Source organism: Oncorhynchus keta, chromosome 29 (genome assembly GCF_023373465.1).
Source record: "Oncorhynchus keta strain PuntledgeMale-10-30-2019 chromosome 29, Oket_V2, whole genome shotgun sequence".
In the NCBI taxonomy this organism is placed as follows: Eukaryota; Metazoa; Chordata; class Actinopteri; order Salmoniformes; family Salmonidae; genus Oncorhynchus; species Oncorhynchus keta.
In genome coordinates, this window is record NC_068449.1 from 26,841,447 (window position 1) to 26,866,956 (window position 25,510).

At 44.3% G+C, this 25,510-nt stretch overlaps 1 protein-coding gene across 3 annotated transcripts in view; it reads right to left on the reverse strand.

Moving 5' to 3' along the window:
* rock2a (rho-associated, coiled-coil containing protein kinase 2a) overlaps window positions 1–25,510 on the reverse strand; it is a 51,667-nt gene that overhangs the window by 16,933 nt on the left and 9,224 nt on the right. For all 3 annotated transcript variants that reach the window (XM_035743151.2, XM_035743150.2, XM_035743152.2), the window contains exons 2-14: window positions 9,956–10,037; window positions 9,764–9,864; window positions 9,491–9,628; window positions 8,511–8,771; window positions 8,154–8,298; window positions 7,820–7,958; window positions 5,943–6,034; window positions 5,614–5,773; window positions 5,349–5,412; window positions 651–739; window positions 466–514; window positions 203–338; window positions 38–129 (exon numbers count right to left, since the gene is read on the reverse strand). In XM_035743151.2, the coding sequence (XP_035599044.1) occupies window positions 38–129; window positions 203–338; window positions 466–514; window positions 651–739; window positions 5,349–5,412; window positions 5,614–5,773; window positions 5,943–6,034; window positions 7,820–7,958; window positions 8,154–8,298; window positions 8,511–8,771; window positions 9,491–9,628; window positions 9,764–9,864; window positions 9,956–10,037 (1,548 nt within the window). The remainder of the gene's footprint in view (window positions 1–37; window positions 130–202; window positions 339–465; window positions 515–650; window positions 740–5,348; window positions 5,413–5,613; window positions 5,774–5,942; window positions 6,035–7,819; window positions 7,959–8,153; window positions 8,299–8,510; window positions 8,772–9,490; window positions 9,629–9,763; window positions 9,865–9,955; window positions 10,038–25,510) is intronic.

Consider the following 25,510-nt stretch of genomic DNA (forward strand, 5'->3'; position numbering starts at 1 on the left):
ACACAGTCAAGTTATTTTATACCCCAAAAAACCACACCTGTCTTTGTAAGTGAATGTTCTTCTCGTTGGATATGTGCGAGTTCTGATTTCTTTTCTTCATATCGTCCAGCTGGTCTCGGAGGCTGTTGACTGAAGATCACATCACAAGTTAGATATGAAAGTATACTGTGTGTGTGTGTGTGTGTTCAGCCAGCGGTCTCACCCTCGTTCTCCAGGCAGCGTTTCCGGTCGGCCTCGCTTTCGGCCTTGCGGTGGCTCTCCACAGTCTTGTGCTGCAGTAGAGCCTTCTCTCTCTCCAGCTGCCTCAGACTCGACTCCAGAGCCTTTCTGCTACTCGTCTGTCAATGCACCACCACAAAGGTCAGTGTTGGAAGTGCACAACTAATTATTTCTTGGTTGATATTTTTTATCAGTTGTGTGCTGTAGTGGTATGCTCTATTGCTACTGTAGCTCCAAAGTTCTCACCTCTTCATCAAGGTCTTTGGAGATTTTCTCTAGACGACTGGTGGAAGTTCTACGGAAAGAGAACATAGTGCATGTCACTATTCTCATCGCCCCATATCATAAAGAACATGACTAAATCACATAGCAAGTGAGTAATAGTAGTAGGTGTATTGTGTGTGTATGAGGCCAGGGCATGTCGGGTCTACCTGCACTTGTGTTCCAGCTCATCTTTGGTCTGCATCTCATTATTGAGCTGCTCTTCCAGCTGGTGGAGTTTCTTCTGTAGCTTGGCCGACTTGAGGAAGAGGGGAAGGAGGTGGCGCAACTGTTACAACACACTTCACCTGGATTCTGCTCTAAAACTAGAGCGTCTCATTTTACCACAATTTGACCTTGTTTTTTCAAAGCCATAATAAACAAGTGAAATCAATTCGGAGGAGCTTTGTTTAAAGAGAGATAGAGAACACTTAACATCACAATATCCTGCAACAGATAAGAAATACATTTCATTTGCTCTGCAAAAGCATTTCAGTCAGCACAGAAGTCAAAGAGCTGACAGCTTTTTCACGGGATTAGCTTGTTGTTTAGCTACTGAAGCAAAGCCTCGCAAGTGTTTCAGTAGCGCTTAACAACTTGACAGATTATTGTGTATAATTATTGAGCCAAACAAAGGAATTATATTATTGTGACCTGTTATGACATTGTTATTATAGTGTTGCGTTAGATTCATATGCACAAAATATAATTACATAACTTAGGTTACTTCTGTAACTCCGGTTCTCCGATATTATGAGTGAAATATCTCACGTGGGGGATTCGCTAGGATCACCTACTCTCGGAAGCGTAAAGCGTCTGTTGGAGACACAGGTAGAGGGGCGAATGACGTGAGCCCCTCACCTTCCTTAAAAGGAGCCACTCTCCCAATGAATGAGATATGTCCCAAGAACAGTGTCCAATAGGTCAACTATTCTGTAGGAGAGGCAGTGTTTCCTATGGAAAAATATGTAGCAGAGGGGGACCCCGCACCACCAAAACAAGGGGGGAGAGGGACCACCCATTCAACCGTTTTGGGGGTCGGGGACCCACCCTGGAGAATTTCCATGTATAAAGGACGGAGAAGATACATTCTGGTGATTTTTTAAAAGGACATTAAACTTCAAAATGAATTAAAATAAAATTATGCTGACACCATCTAAAACATACTTTCCACCTCCAGAAATGAGCCTAATAACATACCGGTAAAATTATTAACATAATGGACCATAAATATAGCTTATGCATAGTTCATATGATCAGGTATGCTATTAGCAATAAGAATGATCACCTGTAGCCCAGCTGATGTAGCTCTAAATAAATAGGCTGAAGCATGGAGCTGCCTATCTGCATTTACCCTATATGGCTAATCATTACAGATCCCAAATGTGATCTTTTAACTAGTTAGAATCATATTAATAAATGTTGTATCCCCAAATAATTCTAGAAACACAGTGAATATAATGTAGGCCTACCTGTTAGGGTAACTTGGGATAGAACTGCCACCCGGGGTAACCCACCCTCTCCCCCAACACTTTCCCTGGTTGCCATTAATGTTGCTAAAATAAAAATGTAATCTGTCTCATCACAATTGTTTTGAATCACTCCGAAAAAAAATGATTGAGGTAGGGTGGTGTATTTCTCACACATAGAACACACGACAACAACTCGACTTGGACAACAACTCGACTTGGTAAATAGATTCTACACCCAATTTTTCCATGGTGTGTCAGCTCTTCTACCCCAAAATGGCGTGGTCACCGTCTTTTGGGATAGGGTCTCCCAGGACCCTCATAGGGTTGTTGCTTCTACCAGACTGCAGCAGGTCAGTCTAAATAGATGCGGAAAGAGGGCTCTCTCTGGAGCAGCCAGCACCATGACGTAAGATGTCAGGCAATATAGCCGTAGGAAGAAGGAAACAACTGCAGTGCAGTATTCCTAATCCTGGTCAGTAGGACAGCTACATAACTGGTATGTCTTGGCTCTGCTCCATGGGGAGGGTTGTTAAGAGCAAAGATATCTCTTCAGCCGCTCACTCCCGTAGGATGGGGAGGCAAAGCAGGCAGTGGCCCGGCTGCATGAACCAATTGCAGTAAAAAACTGGATGAAGAAAAGCCGAAGCTTCGTGGACTCGGGAGTACCAGATAGCAGTCTGGGGCTCTGATGCCTGGTGAGGGCGCCCCATCCCACTATTTTGACTCATCTCTAGCTCAATGGAGAGTGTTCTCCATAACAGAGCCAAGTCGCATTTGCAATGTAGAGGGGGGAAAAAACGCCCTGCCCACAGTGAGCCCTGGAAACCTACTCTCCCGTAGAACAAGGAAGCAAATGCGGTTAGAGTTCCCCTGCCTTGTTGTATAAAGTCGCAGCACCCTCTGGTGGGAAAACCGTCATCGGCGCATACCAGAGCTGGCTTGACTGGGATAGCTCGTGCCATAGCAGTCAGAGGCAAAAATGCCTCACACAATATGTAAAAAGGGCCACAGTGGATGTCATCAGACCGAATGCCATCCTGCTTCGAATGTCGGTGAGAACAGAGGGAGGGCTCCCATGCTGACTTTACTGCCCCTGGCTGAAAATCCGAGAAGGCACGGGGGGGGCCTTGAGAATAGGGTTGTCGCAACGCAGCCCTGCCTTCCCACTGCTGCAAAACTTGGAGAGGGGAAGGAGCAGAAAACGTTAAACCCGAAAAAGGAGGGTAGGGCAGAGAGCCATAGGTCTTGCACACTATCCTTCTAAGCCGCGCTGGGTTCTCCAGCCCTTCTTATCTCCCTCAGGAAGGTTAGAGAGGTTGTTTGTTGCGGCTGCATCGTAAGACTGCTTCCCTACAGGTTTGGCCTGGTTCAGGGGCCTCAGTCCCCCAAGGACAGCTTATTACCCCTTCCCAGCAGTGAGGCTGGGGCTATATACAGGAACCAACGGCTGCCACGTGCTTCGCCTTTATTCTTGTGCATGGCACACTTTGGCCGCATGGCGGCAACAGTTAGCCCGAACAACTCCTTGAGTGTCACTGGGGCATCCAGTCGGTCTTTAGTAACACGGCGCAAGGGGCTGAGATGGTCAGCCAGTGACGGCTCCACTGCGGGAGGGTTGCCAAACTCGGATTCTTCTATATGTCCAGGCTAGGGGTACCCCTAGCAAGAATTTAGCTAGTTAGGGGTTTATCCCACTAGTTCTTAGCTTATCTGAGGCAAACTGATAATGCATGGAGCAGCTATTTTAAATCGACGCTGTATGAGACAGGAGTCCCTTAACGGACGCTGAGCTCCCACAGGAGATGGCCACTCAATGCAGAGTCTGGCCACGGCTTGTTTGCAGAGATGAAGGAGCCCAAACTCCAAAGGAAGAGGGGCAGTTCCACTGCTCTCAGGGCCTAAGAACGGGGTCAGCCCCCATCTCCTGAGTTATCTCGAGGATATCCGTGAGATTAATTCCATCCTCATCCTCATCATCCCCTAACTCGCCTTCCCCTGACACTATATCGTCCAATAGTGAAGGGAGGGAGTTGAGGCTATCTATGGTCTAGCCCCAAATGGGCATGGTTGCGGGGAGCTGAGCCACAGCTGTCGCTGTTGGCTTGGAGGAGAAAGGGGCTACCGATATAGAAGCACATTTAAAGCCTCTTCTTCAGACCTGCCCTTGTCAGCAGTTTGCAGTGCTCCCGGGACTCAGGGTCGTCGAGCCTCTCATGGGGATGTTCCTTATTGATGCACAGAGGTTTGGAACCTTTCCCTACAATCATGGAACCACAAGCACAAGAACGTGGGGGTTCGAGTGCTGGGCTAGTCTCTTCCTGGGACATGATAATAGTGGCTATTGTTTTTTCGGGCCCCTGTTCAACAGAGCCATAGTGGATGAGAAGATCCTTCCCACCATGGTCCAGGCTATAGCCCTCAATGCCAGCAGGGCTCTAAAATCCCTCTCCCCCCTCTACCAGACATTGTATTCTGCCATAAAGGAACAAGGCTTGCCAGGCAACAGCAAGATGCTGGTTGTAAGAGCAACGTGCATATGGTGTAGCTTAGATAGTGGCTGGTGGCTAGCCAAAAATATCTTGTGTAAATGGTGTAATAAGCTAGCTAGTTAGAAGCCTTGCGGCTAACAGCTAGCAATAATGAGCAAAGTAGAACGCTATAGCCACGAGGCTAGAGTGGCATTAGCTAGCAGTAACTGTAGCTAGCTCAGTACTAGTTGAAGGAAACCGTGCGGGGGCGAAGTTAGCCTTCAGATAGTGTGCTCCTGTGACTGAAGGAGCCGTGAGGCTGAGACGGACGGTCTAGTTAACACAATGGGTGAGCATAGTTTAATCTAGATGAGAAAAGGGAGCTAGCAATGCTACCGTGTTGCAGGTACGGCGAGCTTCCCAAGTTAGCCTTGCAGAGTGGGCTAACAGAGTCTCAATAGCTAGCCGGGAAGCTACCAACAGAGACAGAAGTAGAAAAGTAATTTCTACACAAAACGAAAACCTTCCGGTCAGTACTAAACCTCTCGAGACCGAGACCTACACTAGGCAGCGATATCCTTCACGGTTCACTTGTGAGCAATCAAGCAGGAAAACAGGCATCCAGTCAATCTGAGCACTGGAGAGTAATGTTAATTCTCTTTGTGAGGGAGAGAAGCGAGAATAACCAGAAGGCGGGAGAGTGGCTCCTTTTAAGGAAGGTGAGGGGCTCACCTCATTCACCACTCTACCTGTGTCTCCAACAGACGCTTTACGCTTCCGAGAGTAGGGGATCCTAGTAGGGGATCCCGAGAGTGCTTTTGTTAGGTTCTTCTGAGAGTAGGGGATCCTTGCAAATCCGCCACATGTGATATCAAAACAAATAATTAAAAGAGAACGATATGTATATGACAGGCAAGTAGGTACCCACCTCTCCTTTCAAGGCTGTTGAGTTCACGGTCACAACTGTAGAGTTATTCACACCGCTTAGCAACCTGGAGGAAACACATTGGTATTTGATGAAGAACTAACAGCTCACACACATACACACATTAATACACACTTTCAGAGTTTTTAACATAATCAAAGCTTGTGTGAAACGTAAGATATCCACTACACATGAGTTACTAAGTAAAAAAATACTGTCCATGATGAGGAAGGACTGTGAAAGTAAGACATGAAGTCTGCAGACTTACTGGTCTTCCTTGAAGTATGTGAAGCCGACGAAAGGAAGCTGGTTTCCCACAAAAGCCTTAGGAGTAGGAAAGGTCTCCACGTCACCCTTGTCATCTTCTATCTCATCAAAGTTGCTAGTGTCAATGTCACTGCTCAACTCTGGAACCACAGGAGCCGCCGCTAAACAGTGAGAAGGAGAGTGGGAGGAGAGGTGGGGGGGGAAAGAAGGAAATATTGATGTTATTTATGTCATTTCTAGGTAACCATATGTAATATGTTTTCTATTGTACCAGGATGATCTTATATGATCAAATAATCAAATGTACTTGGCTGTATGGCAGACACCTACTATTTCTGATGCTGTCGAAGTTCCATTGGTCATTCTTGAAAAAGGGGTGTCGTTTGATCTCCTCCACCCCGTTGCGGCCCAGTCGCACCTCCCTAAAAACCGAAAACAGGGCCATAGACTTAGTTGAAGTCGGAAGTTTACATAAACCTTAGACAAATAAAATGAACTCAGTTTTTCACAATTCCTGACATTTAATCCTAGTAAAAATTCCCCGTCTTAGGTCAGTTAGGATCACCACTTTATTTTAAGAATGTGAAATGTCAGAATAATAGTAGAGAGAATTATTTACTTCAGCTTTTATTTCTTTCATCACATTTCCAGTGGGTCAGAAGTTTACATACACTCAATTAGTATTTTGTAGCATTGCCTTTAAATTGTTTAACTTGGATCAAACGTTTCAGGTAGCCTTCCACAAGCTTCCCACAATACATTTTGGCCCATTCCTCCTGACAGAGCTGGTGTAACTGAGTCAGGTTTGTAGGCCTCCTTGCTCGCATACACTTTTTCATACGCTTGTTCTGCCCAAAAATTCTCCATAGGATTGAGGTCAGGGCTCTGTGATGGCCACTCCAATACCTTGACTTTGTTGTCCTTGAGCCATTTGCCACAACTTTGGAAGAATGCTTGGTGTCATTGATCATTTGGAAGACCCATTTCCGACCAAGCTTTAACTTCCTGACTGATGTCTTGAGATGTTGCTTCAATATATCCACATACTTTTCCATCCTCATGGTGCCATCTATTTTGTGAATTGCACCAGTCACTCCTGCAGCAAAGCACCCCCACAACATGATGCTGCCACCCCTGTGCTTCACAATTGGGATGGTGTTCTACGGGTTGCAAGCCTCCCCCTTTCACCTCCAAACATAACGATGGACATTATGACCAAACAGTTCTATTTTTGTTTCATCAGACCAGAGGACATTTCTCCAAAAAGTATGATTTTTGTCCCCATGCGCAGTTGCAAACCACAGTCTGGCTTTTCAGGGAGCAGAGGCTTCTTCCTTGCTGAGCGGCCTTTCAGGTTATGTCGATATAGGACTTGTTTTATTGTGGATATAGATACTTTTGTAATTATTTCCTCCAGCATCTTCACAAGGTCCTCTGCTGTTGTTCTGGGATTGATTTGCACATTTCGCACCAAAGTACATTAATCTCTAGGAGACAGAAAGCGTCTCCTTCCTGAGCGGTATGACGGCTGCGTGGTCCCATGTTGTTTATACTTGCGTACTATTGTTGTACAGATGAACGTGGTACCTTCAGGCTTTTGGAAATTGCTCCCAAGGATGAACCGGACCCGTGGAAGTCTACAATTGTTTTTCTGAGGTCTTAGCTGATTTCTTTTGATTTTCCCATGATCTCAAGCAAAGAGGCACTGAGTTTGAAGGTAGGCCTTGAAATACATCCACAGATAAACCTCCAATTGACTCAAATTATGTCAAACAGCCCATCAGAAGCTTCTAAAGCCATGACATCATTTTCTGGAATTTTCCAAGCTGTTTAAAAGCAGTCAACTTAGTGTATGTAAACCTCTGACCCACTGGAATTGTGATACAGTGAAATAATCTGTCTGTAAACAATTGTTGGAAACATTACTTGTGTCATGCACAAAGTAGATGTCCTAACCAAAATGCCAAAACTATAGATTGCTAACAAGAAATTTGTGGAGTGGTTGAAAAACAAGTTTTAACAACTCCAACCTAAGTGTATGTAAACTTCCGACTTCAACTGTATGTTAGTGGCCAGCGAAAAAGCTGGGATAGTTCCTTCTGAAAATAGTCTGGATATCGGTCAGACTACTACACAAATTACTTTGCAAACTGTAACTTGAAGTTTAAATCTGGAACTGTGGTTATTATTCTTAATATCATTGTTACCTGTCTGTCAGGAAGGCACAGATGAGGTTTTTGGCGTCTTTGGAGATCTCTACGTCATCTGGAAAGTTGAGGGAATTCTTGTGATCCATGATCTTGCTGTATGTTCCAACAAGGGAGTCGGCATAGAATGGTGTGTCACCTAATGGGAACATAGCACAGAAATAATGACACTATGTTTACTTATAAGCAATTTGCTTACAAGTTCTCCAATATCTTTTTATAGGCAGACTTGATATATCTTCAGTTAGTGTAAACTAAGATTCTGAGTCATTATTTTTAGACAAACAAAGACCGGGAACATAAACACCAAGGAGTTAAGTCAACCCCAACTCACCGACTAGCATCTCGAAGATGAAGACCCCTACAGACCACCAGTCACACTCCCGTCCGTAGTAACCATCTCCACCCTGCGACTTTAGAACCTCTGGAGAGATGTAGTCTGGAGTGCCAACCGCTGTGTCACAGTGCACCATCCCAGTCTGTAACCAGTCAATCCTTCAGTTAGACACATTTTCTCAAGCAAACCAAGTATGAATCATCAAGTATATACAGTTAAGTTTTAATGAGCGCTTATCAAATAAGTGTTAACTTATAGCACAGCTAGGCACAAGCTATTCCGCTGGAAGTATTGTGAGTAATGCTCTCTTTAGCACACTGCACAGCTGGAACAATTGGAAAATGTGGTCCTCACAGAGTCCATCTTCATGCAGGTTCCGAAGTCGGCCAGTTTGAGGTGTCCGTGGCGGTCCAGGAGCATGTTGTCAGGCTTGACGTCGCGGTGGATGAAACCCAGGGAGTGGATGGCATCCAGTGCCATGACTACCTCGGCCGTGTAGAACCGGGCCCACTTCTCAGGCACATCGTAGGTACTGGTGAGGTTCACCAGGTCCCCTCCAGGCATGTACTCCATCACCATGTAAAGGTAACGGTCGTCTTGGAAGGCACAGCACAACTAGACACAGACCGGAAAGCAAAGACAATACAACTTACAGGGTTTATCTTCCATCACACAATTTTGATTTGATATTGTTTGTGCAGATCGTTTTAAAATCTGTTTTTGTCCTGTCTTGTTATACAATATATTATACACTCAGTGGCCAGTTTATTAAGTACACCAACCCGTTTATGAAAATGGTTTGCTCCTACAGACAGTGAGTTACGTGGCCGTGGCTTGCTATATAAGGCAGGCAGACCGGCAACAAGACATTAAGTTACTGTTCGATTTAACCTTGGAATGGGCAAAACGAGTGACTTAAGCGGCTGAGCGTGGCCATGTGCGCCGGTTCCAGTATCTCAGAAAACGGCCGGCCTCCTGGGCATTTCACACACAACAGTATCCAGGGTTTACCGAGAATGGTGCGACAAACAAAAAACATCATGTCAGCGGCAGTCCTGTGGGCGAAAACAGCTAGTTGATGAGAGGTCTCAGAACAACAGTGGTGTGCAGAACGGCATCTCGGGAACGCACACCTCATCGGTCCTTGTCACGGAGGGGCGATTGCAGCAGACAAAAGCACCGGGTTCCACGCCTATCAGCTAAAAACAAGAAGAAGTGGCTCCAGTGGGCACGCGATCACCAACACTGGACAACTGAGGAGTGGAAAAACATTGCCTGGTCCGACGAATCCCGGTTGAGTATATAGGTGTGTGTGTGTGTGTGTCAGGTCTTACTTGTACGACCCATGGACTGTTGGCGAAGGCCATAATATCCCTCTCCTCCCAGAAAAAGGCAGAGTCTGAACGTTTTATCATCTCAAACTTGCTCAGCAGCTTCATGGCGTACACTTTCTGAGAGGCTTTGTGTCGAACCTGGCGGAAACAAAGGATTTAAAGAGACAAAAATAGAGATGGAAAAAGACACAAAGGGAGAGTCAAAACTAAGTGGTGTACGCAATACGCAGATGCTTAACATCTTGATGAAATACACAAATAAATACATCTCACCAGCTGAACCTCCCCAAACGCCCCTCTGCCGATCACCTTCACCCTGTCAAAGTCGTCAGACTTCATCTGAAAGTCCCGTAGGTGCCCCATCACCTTCTCATCTGCACGGAGAAGAGAGGAGTCAGCCATCCGCACACACACACACATCCACACACACACATTCACATCTTTACTATTACCAAACATACTTACATCTGTTTAAAAAGGTTTCTACATTTTTGTTTTTCCGTAGGGCAGGGTAGTCTAGATCTAGAACGAAGGCATTGATAGAATCCTGAAATAGAGAAAGAAGAAAAGTCATTAATTGGAAAAGATAAACCAACATAACATGCAATCAAGCAAAGTGAATGTGGGAGCGTTATTTCTGGGGTGTAATTAAACTTTTTACCCAAAACAATGAGGACATTTAAGTACCACAAAAATTGAGTATAACATGTGTCCATTTCAATTCATTTAATTCAGGAATTGGGCATAAAATGTGATCTAATAAAAATTCCATAACATTGAATTGGAATTGACATAACAAGCATAAAACACAGAGAATGTAGGGCAGTGGATTTGACAGCTGTCATTCTCTCAGATATTTGTATGAAGATGTGTCAAGAATAACATTACAACAATTATAACATTCATCTTCATATGTGCCGAGAAAAACATTACAACAGACCTTCCTAGAACCTTTCAGATCCTACAGTTGAAGTCGGAGGTTTGCATACACTGTAGCCAAATACATTTAAACTCAGTTTTTCACAATTCCTGACATTTAGTCCGAGTAAAGATTCCCTGTCTTAGGTCAGTAAGGATCACCACTTTATTTTAAGAATGTGAAATGTCGTAGGTCAGAAGTTTACAGACACTCAATTAGTATTTGGTAGCATTGCCTTTAAATTGTTTAACTTGAGTCAAACATTTTGGGTAGCCTTCCACAAGCTTTGTGATGGCCACTCCAATACCTTGACTTTGCTGTCCTTGAGCCATTTGCCACAACGTTGGAAGAATGCTTGGTGTCATTGGCCATTTGGAAGACCCATTTGCGACCAAGCTTTAACTTCCTGACTGATGTCTTGAGATGTTGCTTAAATATATCCACATAATTTTCCAACCTCATGATGCCATCGATTTAATGAAGTGCACCAGTCCCTCCTGCAGCAAAGCACCCCCACAACATGATGCTGCCACCCCTGTTCTTCACAGTTATGATGGTGTTCTTCGGCTTGCAACATTCCCCTTTTACCTCCAAACATAACAATGGTCATTATGGCCAAACAGTTCTATTTTTGTTTTATCAGACCAGAGGACATTTCTCCAAAAAGTATGATCTTTGTCCCCATGCGCAGTTGCAAACCGCAGTCTGGCTTTTCATGGAGCAGAGGCTTCTTCCTTGCTGAGCGGCCTTTCAGGTTATGTCGATCTAGAACTCAATTTACTGTGGATATAGATACTTTTGTAACTGTTTCCTCCAGCATCTTCACAAGGTCCTTTGCTGTTGTTCTGGGATTGATTTGCACTTTCCGCACCAAAGTATGTTCATCTCTAGGAGACAGAAAGTGTCTCCTTCCTGAGCGGTATGACGGCTGCGTGGTCCCATGTTATTTATACTTGCATACTATTGTTTGTACAGATGAACGTGGTACCTTCAGGCGTTTGGAAATTGCTCCCAAGGATGAACCAGACTTGTGGAGGTCTACAATTTTTTTCTGAGGTCTTGGCTGATTTCTTTTGATTTTCCCATGATATCAAGCAAAGAGGCACTGAGTTTGAAGGCAGGCCTTGAAATACATCCACAGACACACCTCCAATTGACTAAAATTATGTCAATTAGCCTATCAGAAGCTTCTAAAGCCATGACATCATTCCCAAGCTGTTTAAAAGCACAATCAACTTAGTGCATGTAAACTTCTGATCCACTGGAATTGTGATACAGTAAATGATATGTGAAATAATCTGTTTGTAAACGATTGTTGGAAAAATGACTTGTGTCATGCACAAAGTAGATGTCTTAACCAACTTTCCAAAACTATAGATTGTTAACAAGAATTTTGTGGAGTGGTTGAAAAATGAGTTTGTTATGACTCCAACCTAAGTGTATGCAAACTTCCGAATTCAACTGTACATGCGTCTCTTTCTCAACCCCCAGTTTGTCCGTCTCTCTACTCTGCAGAAGTCAGTGTACACTATACAGCTTGATGCCAGCTGTTTCATAATCTCCACTCCACTTCCCAATAAAGGACGTACCTCACACAGAACTACTATTTGAGGAGAAGAAGCACACAGACACACGCTGACGCTCACATTGACACGGCTCATCTCCCCTTAGAGCTCAGCAATACAGGAAATGATCCACCCCGCCCAGCACTCAGAAGATAATTTCACTGTGTCATGAAGCCGGTACCTCAGTGTGCAAGTCATTTCCTCTGTAGAGAGAGACAACTCCACGCAGCCCGCCTATCCCTACTCAATAGGCGGTGGGTAAAAAAAGTTAAGCTACACTTCATAACTAGTGGACTGTAGAAATTGTGAACTATTTACCTGTTATTTAATTAGAAACATCACTGTAAAATGGCTGATTGGTCATAACCAAAATTAAAGTGAGTGTGGTATCTTAGAGTTCACTGGAAAAAAGCAATGTAATGTGCAATTACAAAATGCACCTGCATTTGTGTTGATGCCTGTGAAGTAGTCTACAGTTACCAGGAAGACCTGCTACTTCACAACATAAGATTAGATTTTTACCACATATTTTCCTATGAAATATCTTGCTATAAATACCCTTTGCAACATGACTGTAAAATAAAGTCTCATCCTTCCTGGGGAAAAAATCACCTAAATCCCAGAGCATCTTGTCAGGTACAGGTACTGATCACACATGTCAATCATGCATTACTGGACAGCCATTGGACAAGAGCCATCCATGGCAAAAACAACAAGATATACTTTGAGTCTGAACGTCCATTCCATGCGTGTTTGTGGGCAACACCCGGGGAGATTAAGAACCCTTCTTTCAAACTTCCATCAAATCAAATCTTATTTATCATGTGCACCGCATAAAACAGGTGTAAACCTTAATGTGAAATGCTTATGCTCGAGAAACAGAGCTAAGAAAATATTTACTGGGGGCCTCCCGAGTGGCGCAGTGGTCTAAGGCACTAGCTGTGCCACTAGAGATCCTGGTTCAAGCTCTGTCGCAGCTGGCCACGGCCCGGGAGAGCCATGGGGCGGCGCACAATTGGCCCAGCGTCGTCCGGGTTAGGCGAGGGTTTGGCCGGCAGGGATGTTCTTGTCCCATCTCGCACTAGCGATTCCTGTTGTGGGCCGGGCGCAATACATGCACAGTGTTTCCTCCGACACATTGGTGCACCTGTAGCGTATCATCCGCGTCATCGAGTCACTGGTACTTCTTGCTTTAGTTTTTGCATGTAAGCAGGAAATCAGGAGGATATAATTATGGTCATATTTGCCAAATGGAGGGCGAAGGAGAGCTTTGTATGCATCTCTGTGTGTGGAGTAAAGGTGGTCTAGAAATGTTTTTCCTCTGGTTGCACATGTGACATGCTGGTAGAAATGAGGTAAAACTGATTTAAGTTTGACTGCATTAAAGCTGCCGGCCACTAGGAGCACCGCTTTTGGATGAGCATTTTCTTGTTTGCTTATGGCTTTATACAGTTCGTTGAGTGCGGTCTTATTGCAAGCATCGGTTTGTGGTGGTATATAGACGGCTACGAATAATATAGATGAGAACTCTCTTGGTAGATAGTGTGGTCTAAAGCTTATCATGAGGTACACTACCTCAGGTGAGCAATATCTCGAGACTTCTTTAACATTTGCCCTGGCGATACACAGAAAAACAAGCCCGCTCTATATTATCCATGTCGTCGTTCAGCCAAGACTCGGGGAAACATAAGATATTACTGTTTTTAATGTCCTGTTGGTTGGATAGTCTCCACCGTAGATCACAGAGTTTGTTTTCCAGTGATTGTGCATTGGCCAATAGAACCGATGGTAATGGTGACTTACTCACTCGTCTACGAATTCTAACAAGGCACCCCGACCTCTTTCCTCGGTATCTCCGCCTTTTCATCACGCGAATGACGGGGATTTGGATCTGTTCTCTGTAAAGCAGTAAATCCTTCGACTCATTGAAGAAAAAAATCTTCGTCCAGTTCCGATGTCCAGAAGCTCTTTTCAGTCATAAGAGACGGTAGAAGTCACTTTATGTACATAATAAGTTACAAACAATGCGAAAAAAAATTAACAAAACAGCACAGTTGGTTAGGAGCCCGTAAAATGTCAGCCATCCTGTCTGGTGTGTGCAGTGGGCTTGTGTGTGTGTGTCCAGTGGGCCAGTGTATGCCTGTCTATGTGTGTGTGGGTGTCCAGTGGGCCAGTGTGCACGTGTTGGTGTGTGTCCAGTGGGCCAGTGTGTACCTGTCTGTCTGTGTGTGTGTATCCAGTGGGCCAGTGTGTACCTGTCTGTCTGTTTGTGTGTGTGTGTGTGTCCAGTGGGCCAGTGTGTGCGTGTTGGTGGGCGTCCAGTGGGCCAGTGTGTGCCTACGTGTATGTGTGTATATGTGTGTGTGTCCAGTGGGCCAGTGTGTACCTGTCGTTCTGTGTCTGTGTGTGTGTGTGTCCAGTGGGCCAGTGTGTACCTGTCGGTCTGTGTCTGTGTGTGTGTGTGTCCAGTGGGCCAGTGTGTACCTGTCGGTCTGTATCTGTGTGTGTGTGTGTCCAGTGGGCTAGTGTGTACCTGTCGGTCTGTGTCTGTGTGTGTGTGTGTCCAGTGGGCCAGTGTGTACCTGTCGTTCTGTGTCTGTGTGTGTGTGTGTCCAGTGGGCCAGTGTGTGCCTGTCTGTGTGAGTGTGTGCCTGTGCGTGTGTGTGTCCAATGGGCCAGTGTGTGCCTGTCTGTGTATGTGTACGTGTCCAGTGGGCCAGTGTGTACCTGTCGGTCTGTGTCTGTGTGTGTGTGTGTCCAGTGGGCCAGTGTGTACCTGTCTGTCTGTTTGTGTGTGTGTGTGTCCAGTGGGCCAGTGTGTGCCTACGTGTGTGTGTGTGTGTTTGTGTCCAGTGGGCCAGTGTGTACCTGTCGGTCTGTGTCTGTGTGTGTGTCCAGTGGGCCAGTGTGTACCTGTCGGTCTGTGTGTGTGTGTCCAGTGGGCCAGTGTGTACCTGTCGGTCTGTGTGTGTGTGTCCAGTGGGCCAGTGTGTGCCTGTCTGTATGTGTACGTGTCCAGTGGGGCAGTGTATGCCTGCCTTTGTGTCTGCGTGTCCAGTGTGTACCTGTCTGTCTGTTTGTGTGTGTGTGTCCAGTGGGCCAGTGTGTTCCTGTCTGTGTGTGTGTGTGTCCAGTGGGCCAGTGTGTTCCTGTCTGTGTGTGTGTCCAGTGGGCCAGTGTGTGCCTGTCTGTATGTGTACGTGTCCAGTGTGTACCTGCCTGAATGTGTCTGTGTGTCCAATGGGCCAGTGTGTGCCTGTCTGTGTGTGTGTGTGTGTGTGTCCAGTGGGCCAGTGTGTGCCTGTCTGTATGTGTGTGTGTCCAGTGTGCCAGTGTGTTCCTGTCTGTGTGTGTGTCCAGTGGGCCAGTGTGTGCCTGTCTGTATGTGTATATTTCCAGTGGGCCAGTGTGTGCCTGCCTTTGTGTGTGTGTGTGTCTAGTGGCTGCCTGCGTGTGTGTGTGTGTCCAGTGGGCCAGTGTGTGCCTGTCTCTCTCTGTGTGTGTGTGTCCAGTGGGCCAGTGTGTGCCTGTGTGTGTGTGTCCAGTAGGCCAATGTGTGCCTGTCTCTCTCTGTGTGTGTGTGTCCAGTGGGCCAGTGTGTTCCTGCCTGTGTGTGTGTCCAGTATGTTCCTGTTTGTGTGTGTGTGTGTCCAGTGGGCCAGTGTGTTCCTGTGTGTGTGTGTGTGTGTGTGTGTGTGTGTGTGTGTGTGTGTGTGTGTGTGTGTGTGTGTGTGTGTGTGTGTGTGTGTGTGTGTGTGTGTGTGTGTGTGTGTGTGTGTGTGTGTGTGTGTGTGTGTGTGTGTGTGTGTGTGTGTGTGTAAAGTGGGCCAGTGTGTTCTTGTTTGTGTGTGTGTCTGCCTGTGTGTGTCCATCAGTTATTGGGGGCTGGGGGAAGGAACCCATACGCACAGAGCTGAAGGGCATTATAAAAAATATGCCATGACCCAAACGTTGAAAATTACACACAGAGAAATGGGGTAGAAACAAAAATAGGACCCTAATGTAAACACCCAGCCCTAACCTAAATCTAAATTTAGGACCATCGTACACGCAAGTAACATACTGAATTCCTTCATTTCCACACATCTCTACAACTCTTAGAGATAGTGTCTGGGTAACTACAGAGCCATAGATAGACCTATCTATCAATGTTTTATGAATAGGTATGAACTCATCAGACAGGGATGTTAAATCAGGGACACTGACCGACCCACTGCTGCTATCTCATCAGTTCTCCCTTATCTGTCTGAACTACAGTGAAAAAACACTGCTGACAAGCACACTGCAAACCTGCCAATGTACTGGGTTGCATGGCAACGTCTTAGAAACATGATTCAGTGGGAGACGCAGTGAAGCCGAAGTTGATAACAGGCCACACAAGTCAATCTCTACCGAAATACAACACAATCATAATCAATCGTTCATCTAACAAAATGTAGGCACACCAGCTTGTAGAAGAACACAATATATGCATGTCAAGCTTGAAAACAGTCGAAGGAGCTGAGAGAAATGGATGAAAAGAAATACAAAAAACTATATCTTTTGTTGGCAGCAGCAAGTGTCTGTCCAATTGATCATTTCATTGGGAGATAGTGGGGTTAGTTGAGCCATTTTTTACATATAGCATAATTCCGTCAATGGAAATATCCATACGCACAAAAAGCTTATTTCTCAAAAATGTTGTGCACAATTTGGTTTACATCCCTGTTAGTGAGCATTTCTCTTTTGACTAGATAATCCATCCAATTGACAGGTGTGGCATATCAAGAAGCTGATTAAACAGCATGATCATTATACAAGTGCTGGGGAAAATACAAGGCCACTAAAATGTGCAGTCGTGTCACACAACACAAAGCCACAGATGTCTCAAGTTGAGGGAGCTTACAATTGGCATGCTGACTGCAGGAATGTCCCCCAGAGCTGTTACCAGATAATTGTATGTTAATTTCTCTACCATCGTCGCTTTTGAGAATTTGGCAGTACAGTGGTTTGCGAAAGTATTCACCACCCTTGGCATTTTTCCTATTTTGTTGCCTTACAACCGGAAATTAAAATAGATTTTTGGGGGGGTTTGTATCATTTGATTTACACAACATGCCTACCATTTGGAAGATGCAAAATATATTTTATCGTGAAACAAAAAATAAATAAGACAAAAAAACTGAAAACTTGAGCATGCTATTCACCTCCCCCAAAGTCAATACTTTGTAGAGACACCTTTTGCAGCAATTAAAGCTGTGTGTCTCTTGGGGTATGTCTCTATAAGCTTGGCACATCTAGCCACTGGGATTTTTGCACATTCTTCAAGGCAAAACTTCTTCAGCTCCTTCAAGCTGGATGAGTTCCGTTGGTGTACAGCAATCTTTAAGTCATACCACAGATTTTCAATTGGACTGAGGTCTGTGCTTTGACTAGGCCATTCCAAGACATTTAAATGTTTCCCCTTAAACCACTCGAGTGTTGGTTTAGCAGTATGCTTAGGGTCATTGTCCTGCTGGAAGGTGAACCTCTGTTGAGGGTACGGCTTAAAGTGGTCATATGGACAGATACTCCAATCTCTGCTGTGGAGCTTTGCAGCTCCTTCAGGATTTTCTTTGGTCTCTTTGTTTCCTCTCTGATTAATGCCCTCCTTGCCTGGTCAGTGAGTTTTGGTGGGCGGCCCTCTCTTGGCAGGTTTGTTGTGGTGCCATATTCTTTCAATTTTTTAATCATGGATTTAATGGTGCTCTTGTGTGATGTTCAAAGTTTTGGATATTTTTTTAATAACCAAACCCTGATCTGTACTTCTCCACAACTTTGTCCCTGACCTGTTTGGAGAGCTCCTTGGTCTTCATAGTGCTGCTTGCTTGGTGTATATATACTGAGATCATGTGACACTTAAATAAAGTCCACCTGTGTGCAATCTAACTAATTATGTGACTTCAGATGGTAATTGGTTGCACCATATCTTATTTAGGGGCTTCATAGCAAAGGGGGTGAATACATACGCACGCACCACCTTTCTGCCATCATCTCATGTTTCAGCATGATAATGCATGCACACAATTCCTGGAAGCTGAAAAAAGTCCCAGTTCATTCATGGCCTGCATACTCATTTACATTTACATTTACATTTAAGTCATTTAGCAGACGCTCTTATCCAGAGCGACTTACAAATTGGTGCATTCACCTTATGACATCCAGTGGAACAGCCACTTTACAATAGTGCATCTAAATCTTTTAAGGGGGGTGAGAAGGATTACTTTATCCTATCCTAGGTATTCCTTAAAGAGGTGGGGTTTCAGGTGTCTCCGGAAGGTGGTGATTGACTCCGCTGTCCTGGCGTCGTGAGGGAGTTTGTTCCACCATTGGGGGGCCAGAGCAGCGAACAGTTTTGACTGGGCTGAGCGGGAACTGTACTTCCTCAGTGGTAGGGAGGCGAGCAGACCAGAGGTGGATGAATGCAGTGCCCTTGTGTGGGTGTAGGGCCTGATCAGAGCCTGGAGGTACTGAGGTGCCGTTCCCCTCACAGCTCCGTAGGCAAGCACCATACTCACCAGACATGTCACCCACACCCATTGAGCACATTTGAGATGCTCTGGATTGACATGTACAACAGCGTGTTCCAGTTTCCGCCAATATCCAGCAAGTTTGCATTAAAGAGGAGTAGGACAACATTCCACAATCAACAGCCTGATCAACTCCATGCAAAGAAGTGTTGAGCTGCATGAGGCAAATGATGGTCACACCAGATACTGACTGGTCTTCTGATTCATGCCCCTAACTTTTTTTTAAGGTATCCGTGCATGTCTGATTTCCCAGTCATGTGAAATCCATAGATTAGGGCCTAATGAATTTATTTTAATTGACCGATTCCCTTACATGAACTGTAACTCACTAATATATTTTAAATTGTTGAATTTTTTTACCATGTATTATCAGTTACCAGTTTTAAAACCATGTCTATTTTTTATTTCCTAAACAATTCAACAATCACTTATTTGTCTTTCCATGATTTGAAGCATATTTTAACACATGCTTAACACCTTACAAACACTTCATACAAAAAAATGAAAGAACAAACTTTTAACATAGGCCAGGCTCTGTTGTTACCGCATATACCAGCAATAATGCTTCCCCAATAATGTGGGAAGAAAACAACTATTTGCTCAACTTGTCATTGGCTCAACTTACCCCATGGTCATTACCCAAAGACAAACATTTCGACAATATGAGCCCACACAGCTGCAAGGATGCACTTTCATGCTCGGTTTAAAACCTCATATTTAAGCTTATAGAGACCCCAACTGATGTATAACACATTCAATTCATTTGACTTGGAGAAAAGACGATTTTTCGGACCTAGCTTACCACTTTTTCCACGTGGTTTCTTCCTTCACAGAAACCATGAAATTACGACCTCTTCCTAAATAATTGGTCAAATTATTAATTTTGTGTATGGTTTTCTAGAAACAAGATTGGCTCAACTTACCCCACTCTCCCCTATCGGTATTATCTTTGTGTGACTTTCCTGTCACAAGCAAAGGCGAAACATCATTGAAGGGGAAATATATATATAATTTTCTGATTCAAGTATTATTATTACAAGTATTATTTATTATTACAAGTATTATTTATTATTACAAGTATTATTTATTATTATGATCCATTTCATATGAAGCCTTTATTTCATTGTATTAATTAAGAACACATTTTTGTTAGTTAAACCAAGAGCAACAGACCTGACTCCAACAGGGAACCTCCTCTCTCCATTTCCCAAACCCTCCTCCCTATCTCCAATCCCATCTCCAGGCGTGCGAAACAGAAAACAGCCTTTGGACTTTAAAAGGCTTGAGTAAAAAGCTAATGTTTTGATCAAATTCCAGACGTTTAAAAATAGTTGCTGGGAGAAGTGGAGCCGGAGCTCAGGCAAAGTGAGGGGTATGCCAGGCAGAGCCCATAACTCTAAAATACTGGAACAGCCAGAGCCAGAGTCTCACAAATGGCAAGGGCCCCATGTTGTACTGTGACCAATGGAGGGAAACGGACAAGCACCACGTCTGTGTTTTGTCTAACTGCTGATGGATGTCTTGCCTGATATGCTCTGTTTTTGAACACATGTGCTGGACGTCAGAGAAATGGAGCATGAGAGAAATGAACCCGTAGATGTGTTGCGGACTTATTCATCAAGTATATTATGTATTTTTCCACAGGTGATTTGACTACGGGTGATAATGTACATGGAGTTGGTGTGATGATGGCTCACTGCTTTGTATGTAGGAGTGTGCATGTGTTTATGTGAGCGTGTGCATGCACAGCGTTTCTGTGTCTGTGGGAAGCGGTCTCTACCCATGAAGAGGTGATGCTTGAAGTCAGATGGATAGAATGGTAAATGAGTAGGCGGAACGCTTCTCCAAAGTACCTTCTACTCCCATCGCTGACATGCATGAAAATAGAGTCCGACTCCACCCCCCCCCCCACACACACAAACACACACAGTAATAAATCGTGCTTGCTTTAGCGAGAGACCTAGGTGCTTCTGAACCAAACACTGTTGTCATTTTATACTTTGAGTAGCCAGCATTCATTTAAAATGAAGCATAGAGATCCACCTATAAAGGACTAAGTCTACTGGGCCATTGCATTTAAAATCTGACAAGATGGACTGAAGGACTGAAACTTAGCTACACCAAACAAGGCAAAAGAAATATCCAGCACTAACTACTTCCGGTCGTAAGCTTAGCCCCTTGGCCTACGATTACAGAACACACTTGCTCTACATTTGCATGACCAGTGCAAACTAGCTAACATTCTGCATCCTGCACAGGAGCCGGGACTTCCGCTGCTAACAGAGAGAATGTAGGAGAAGGAATCGGGGAGGAGAGGGAGAGGCTGTCTCAAGAGAGGAGGTGTGCAGGGTTGTTTTGCACAACTTGGCCCTGGCCACCATCACACTGCCATATATGGCAGTGTTTCTCCCCACTGGCACATCGCACCCAGTGCTGCTGGTGAGCAGAGCGGTCACATTTAGAGACAAATCGGACAGAAAATCTGCCTCCTCCAAGTCAGAGCACAGCTGGAGCTGAGCAGAAGTGCCATGGAAGACTGAATTTCCCACACAACTGGAGACAGGAGGAGAGAGAGAGAGAGAAGGAAAGAGAGGAAGAAGGGAAAGGGGACAGTGCAGAGAAAGGGAGATGAGAGTCAAAAGAGAAATGAATGTGGAAACAAATACAAGCAGAGATTAAACCTGGTCCTCAGATCATGAGAAGTGGATTCATATTTTGCACCACTTACAGGCAATTGCAGAAGTGTAACTTCATCTTAGAGATCTGCTGGGTTAAGAGCCTCCAAGTTCTGTGCTTTGCAATGGCTTCACTGTGATGTCGGCCCCTAGATAACACTCTACCATTAATCTTGAACAAAGTACACAAACTTCAACCCATCAATTCAAACAATGTGTGTCCTATCCACAGAAACATCCTAATTATCAATCAGTAAAGTCATCTTGTTGGCACTAACCATAACATGGCGCTACAGCAAAGAGAAGGGAGAATGGCAGTCTGCTACTAAACATTTACCCAATCAATTACTCAAATCTATTCTCAATACCCAAACAAAGCCCATTGATGATATTACTTCCTTCAGATGGCACCACCTATGCCAGCCAATGCTAAACTCAGACCATACAAAAGTACAGACCCAGAAATCAATGGTGCCATTGCCAAGAGTGTGGTTCCACTCAAATGAACCCACATATATAAATAATCAAAACAAGCAGGCAACTAATAGTAACGCACTGGCAGTATGTCAGTGAATACATACAAACAGGATATGGACTTTCTAGGGCATCTGCATGTTTTAACAAGAATTAGATGAAACCTCCAACAGACATTTAGCACCAGAGAGAAGTTTGATAGACATTGTAATGCCGTCGGGGGTACGCCAAATAAAAATGTGATTCACATTAAAAAAAAATATACAGGTTGTGGCCAAAAGTTTTGAGAATGACACAAATATTAATTTTCACAAAGTTCGCTGCTTCAGTGTCTTTAGATATTTTTGTCAGATGTTACTATGGAATACTGAAGTATAATTACAAGCATTTCTTAAGTGTCAAAGGTTTTTATTGACAATTACATGAAGTTGATGCAAAGAGTCAATATTTGCAGTGTTGACCCTTCTTTTTCAAGACCTCTGCAATCTACCCTGGCATGCTGTCAATTAACTTCTGGGCCACATCCTGACTGATGGCAGCCCATTCTTGCATTCAGTTTGTTAGAATTTGTGGGGTTTTGTTTGTCCACCCGCCTCTTGAGGATTGACCACAAGTTCTCAATGGGACTAAGTTCTGGAGAGTTTCCTGGCCATGGACCCAAAATATTGATGTTTTGTTCCCCGAGCCACACCTTTTGCCTTATGGCAAGGTGCTACATCATGCTGGAAAAGGCATTGTTCGTCACCAAACTGTTCCTGGATGGTTGGGAGAAGTTGCTCTCAGAGGATGTGTTGGTACCATTCTTTATTCATGGTTGTGTTCTTAGGCAAAATTGTGAGTGAGCCCACTCCCTTGGCTGACAAGCAACCACACATGAATGGTCTCAGGATGCTTTACTGTTGGCATGACACAGGACTGATGGTAGCACTCACCTTGTCTTCTCTGGACAAGCTTTTTTCCCAGATGCCCCAAACAATCAGAAAGGGGATTCATCAGAGAAAATGACTTTACCCCAGTCCTCAGCAGTCCAATCCCTGTACCTTTGGAAGAATATCAGTCTGTCCCTGATGTTTTTCCTGGAGAGAAGTGGCTTCTTTGCTGCCCTTCTTGACACCAGGCCATCCTCCAAAAGTCTTCACCTCACTGTGCGTGCAGATGCACTCACACCTGCCTGCTGCCATTCCTAAGCAAGCTCTGTACTGGTGGTGCCCCGATCCTGCAACTGAATCAACTTTAGGGGACGGCCCTGACGCTTGCTGGACTTTCTTGGGCGCCCTGAAGCCTTCTTCACAACAATTTAACCGCTTTCCTTGAAGTTCTTGATGATCAGATAAATGGTGAATTTAGGTGCAATCTTACTGGCAGCAATATCCTTGCATGTGAAGCCCTTTTTGTGCAAAGCAATGATGACGGCACGTGTTTGGTTACCTACCATGACTGACAGAGGAAGAACAATGATTCCAAGCACCACCCTCCTTTTTAAGCTTCCAGTCTGTTATTCGAACTCAATCAACATTACAGAGTGATCTCCAGCCTTGTCCTCGTCAACACTCACACCTGAGTTAACGAGAGAATCACTGACATGATGTCAGCTGGTCCTTTTTTGGCAGGGCTGAAATGCAGTGGAAATGTTTTTTTGGGGATTCAGTTCATTGGCATGGCAAAGAGGGACTTTGCAATTAATTGCAATTCATCTGATCACTCTTCATAACATTCTGGAGTATATGAAAATTGCCATCATACAAACTGAGGCAGCAGACTTTGTGAAAATTAATATTTGTGTCATTCTCAAAACTTTTGGCCACGACTGTATGTATATATACAGTGGGGCAAAACAGTATTTAGTCAGCCACCAATTGTGCAAGTTCTCCCACTTAAAAAGATGAGAGGCCTGTCATTTTCATCATAGGTACACTTCAACTATGACAGACAAAATTAGAAAAAAAATCCAGCAAATCACATTGTAGGATTTTTAATGAATTTATTAGCAAATTATGGTGGAAAATAAGTATTTGGTCAATAACAAAAGTTTAACTCAATACTTTGTTATATACCCTTTGTTGGCAATGACAGAGGTCAACCGATTTCTGTAAGTCTTCACAAGGTTTTCACACACTGTTGCTGGTATTTTGGCCTATTCCTCCATGCAGATCTACTCTAGAGCAATGATGTTTTGGGGCTGTTGCTGGGCAACACAGACTTTCAACTCCCTCCAAAGATTTTCTATGGGGTTGAGATCTGGAGACTGGCTAGGCCACTCCAGGACCTTGAAATGCTTCTTACGAAGCCACTCCTTCGTTGCCCTGGCGGTGTGTTTGGGATCATTGTCATGCTGAAAGACCCAGCCACGTTTCATTTTCAATGCCCTCGCTGATGGAAGGAGGTTTTCACTCAAAATCTCACAATACATGGCCCCATTCATTCTTTCCTTTACATGGATCAGTCGTCCTGGTCCCTTTGCAGAAAAACAGCCCCAAAGCATGATGTTTCCACCCCCATGCTTCACAGTAGGTATGGTGTTCTTTGGATGCAACACAGCATTCTTTGTCCTCCAAACACGACGAGTTGAGTTTTTACCAAAAAAGTTGTATTTTGGTTTCATCTGACCATATGACATTCTCCCAATCTTCTTCTGGATCATCAAAATGCTCTCTAGCAAACTTCAGACGGGCCTGGACATGTACTGGCTTAAGCAGGGGGACACGTCTGGCACTGCAGGATTTTAGTCCCTGGCGGCGTAGTGTGTTACTGATGGTAGGCTTTGTTACTTTGGTCCCAGCTTTCTGCAGTTTATTCACTAGGTCCCCCCGTGTGGTTCTGGGATTTTTGCTCACCGTTCTTGTGATCATTTTGATCCCACGGGGTGAGATCTTGTGTGGAGCCCCAGATCGAGGGAGATTATGAGTGGTCTTGTATGTCTTCCATTTCCTAATAATTGCTCCCACAGTTGATTTCTTCAAACCAAGCTGCTTACCTATTGCAGATTTAGTCTTCCCAGCCTGTGCAGGTTTACAATTTTGTTTCTGGTGTCCATTGACAGCTCTTTGGTCTTGGCCATAGTGGAGTTTGGAGTGTGACTGTTTGAGGTTGTGGACAGGTGTCTTTTATACTGATAACAAGTTCAAACAGGTGCCATTAATACAGGTAACTAGTGGAGGACAGAGGAGCCTCTTAAAGAAGAAATTACAGGTCTGTGAGAGCTAAAAATCTCGCTAGTTTGTAGGTGACCAAATACTTATTTTCCACCATAATTTGCTAATTAATTAATTAAAAAATCCTACAATGTGATTTTCTGGATTTTCATAGTTGAAGTGTACCTATGATAAAGAATTACAGGCCTCTCATCTTTTTAAGTGGGAGAACTTGCACAATTGGTGGCTGACTAAATACTTTTTTGCCCCACTGTATATATATATATATATTTATTTTTACACATTTTCAAACAGCCCATTTATAGTTTCCAATGGGGCTATACATTTGGCTGAGGTTTTTTATCCTCGCCTGAGTAGTGTCGTTTCACTGCCAAAAATAAAATTACACCATATAATGTTCATATAACAACACAATGTCAAATACAGGTAGCCTAGTCAAATAATTAACATCCAATCACATTAACCATTACTATCTCGCGGGAATTCCACTAATGGTCCATATGTAGCCAAATGTAGCTGCTGCTCATGTTGGTATCTGTACTGATGGCGCAAAAGCCATGACAGGGAGACATAGTGGTGAAGTAACACGTGTACAAGCAGTTGCTCCCGACGCCACTTGGGTACACTGCAGCATCCACCGAGAGGCTCTTGCTGCCAAGGGAATGCCTGACTGCTTGAAAGATGTTT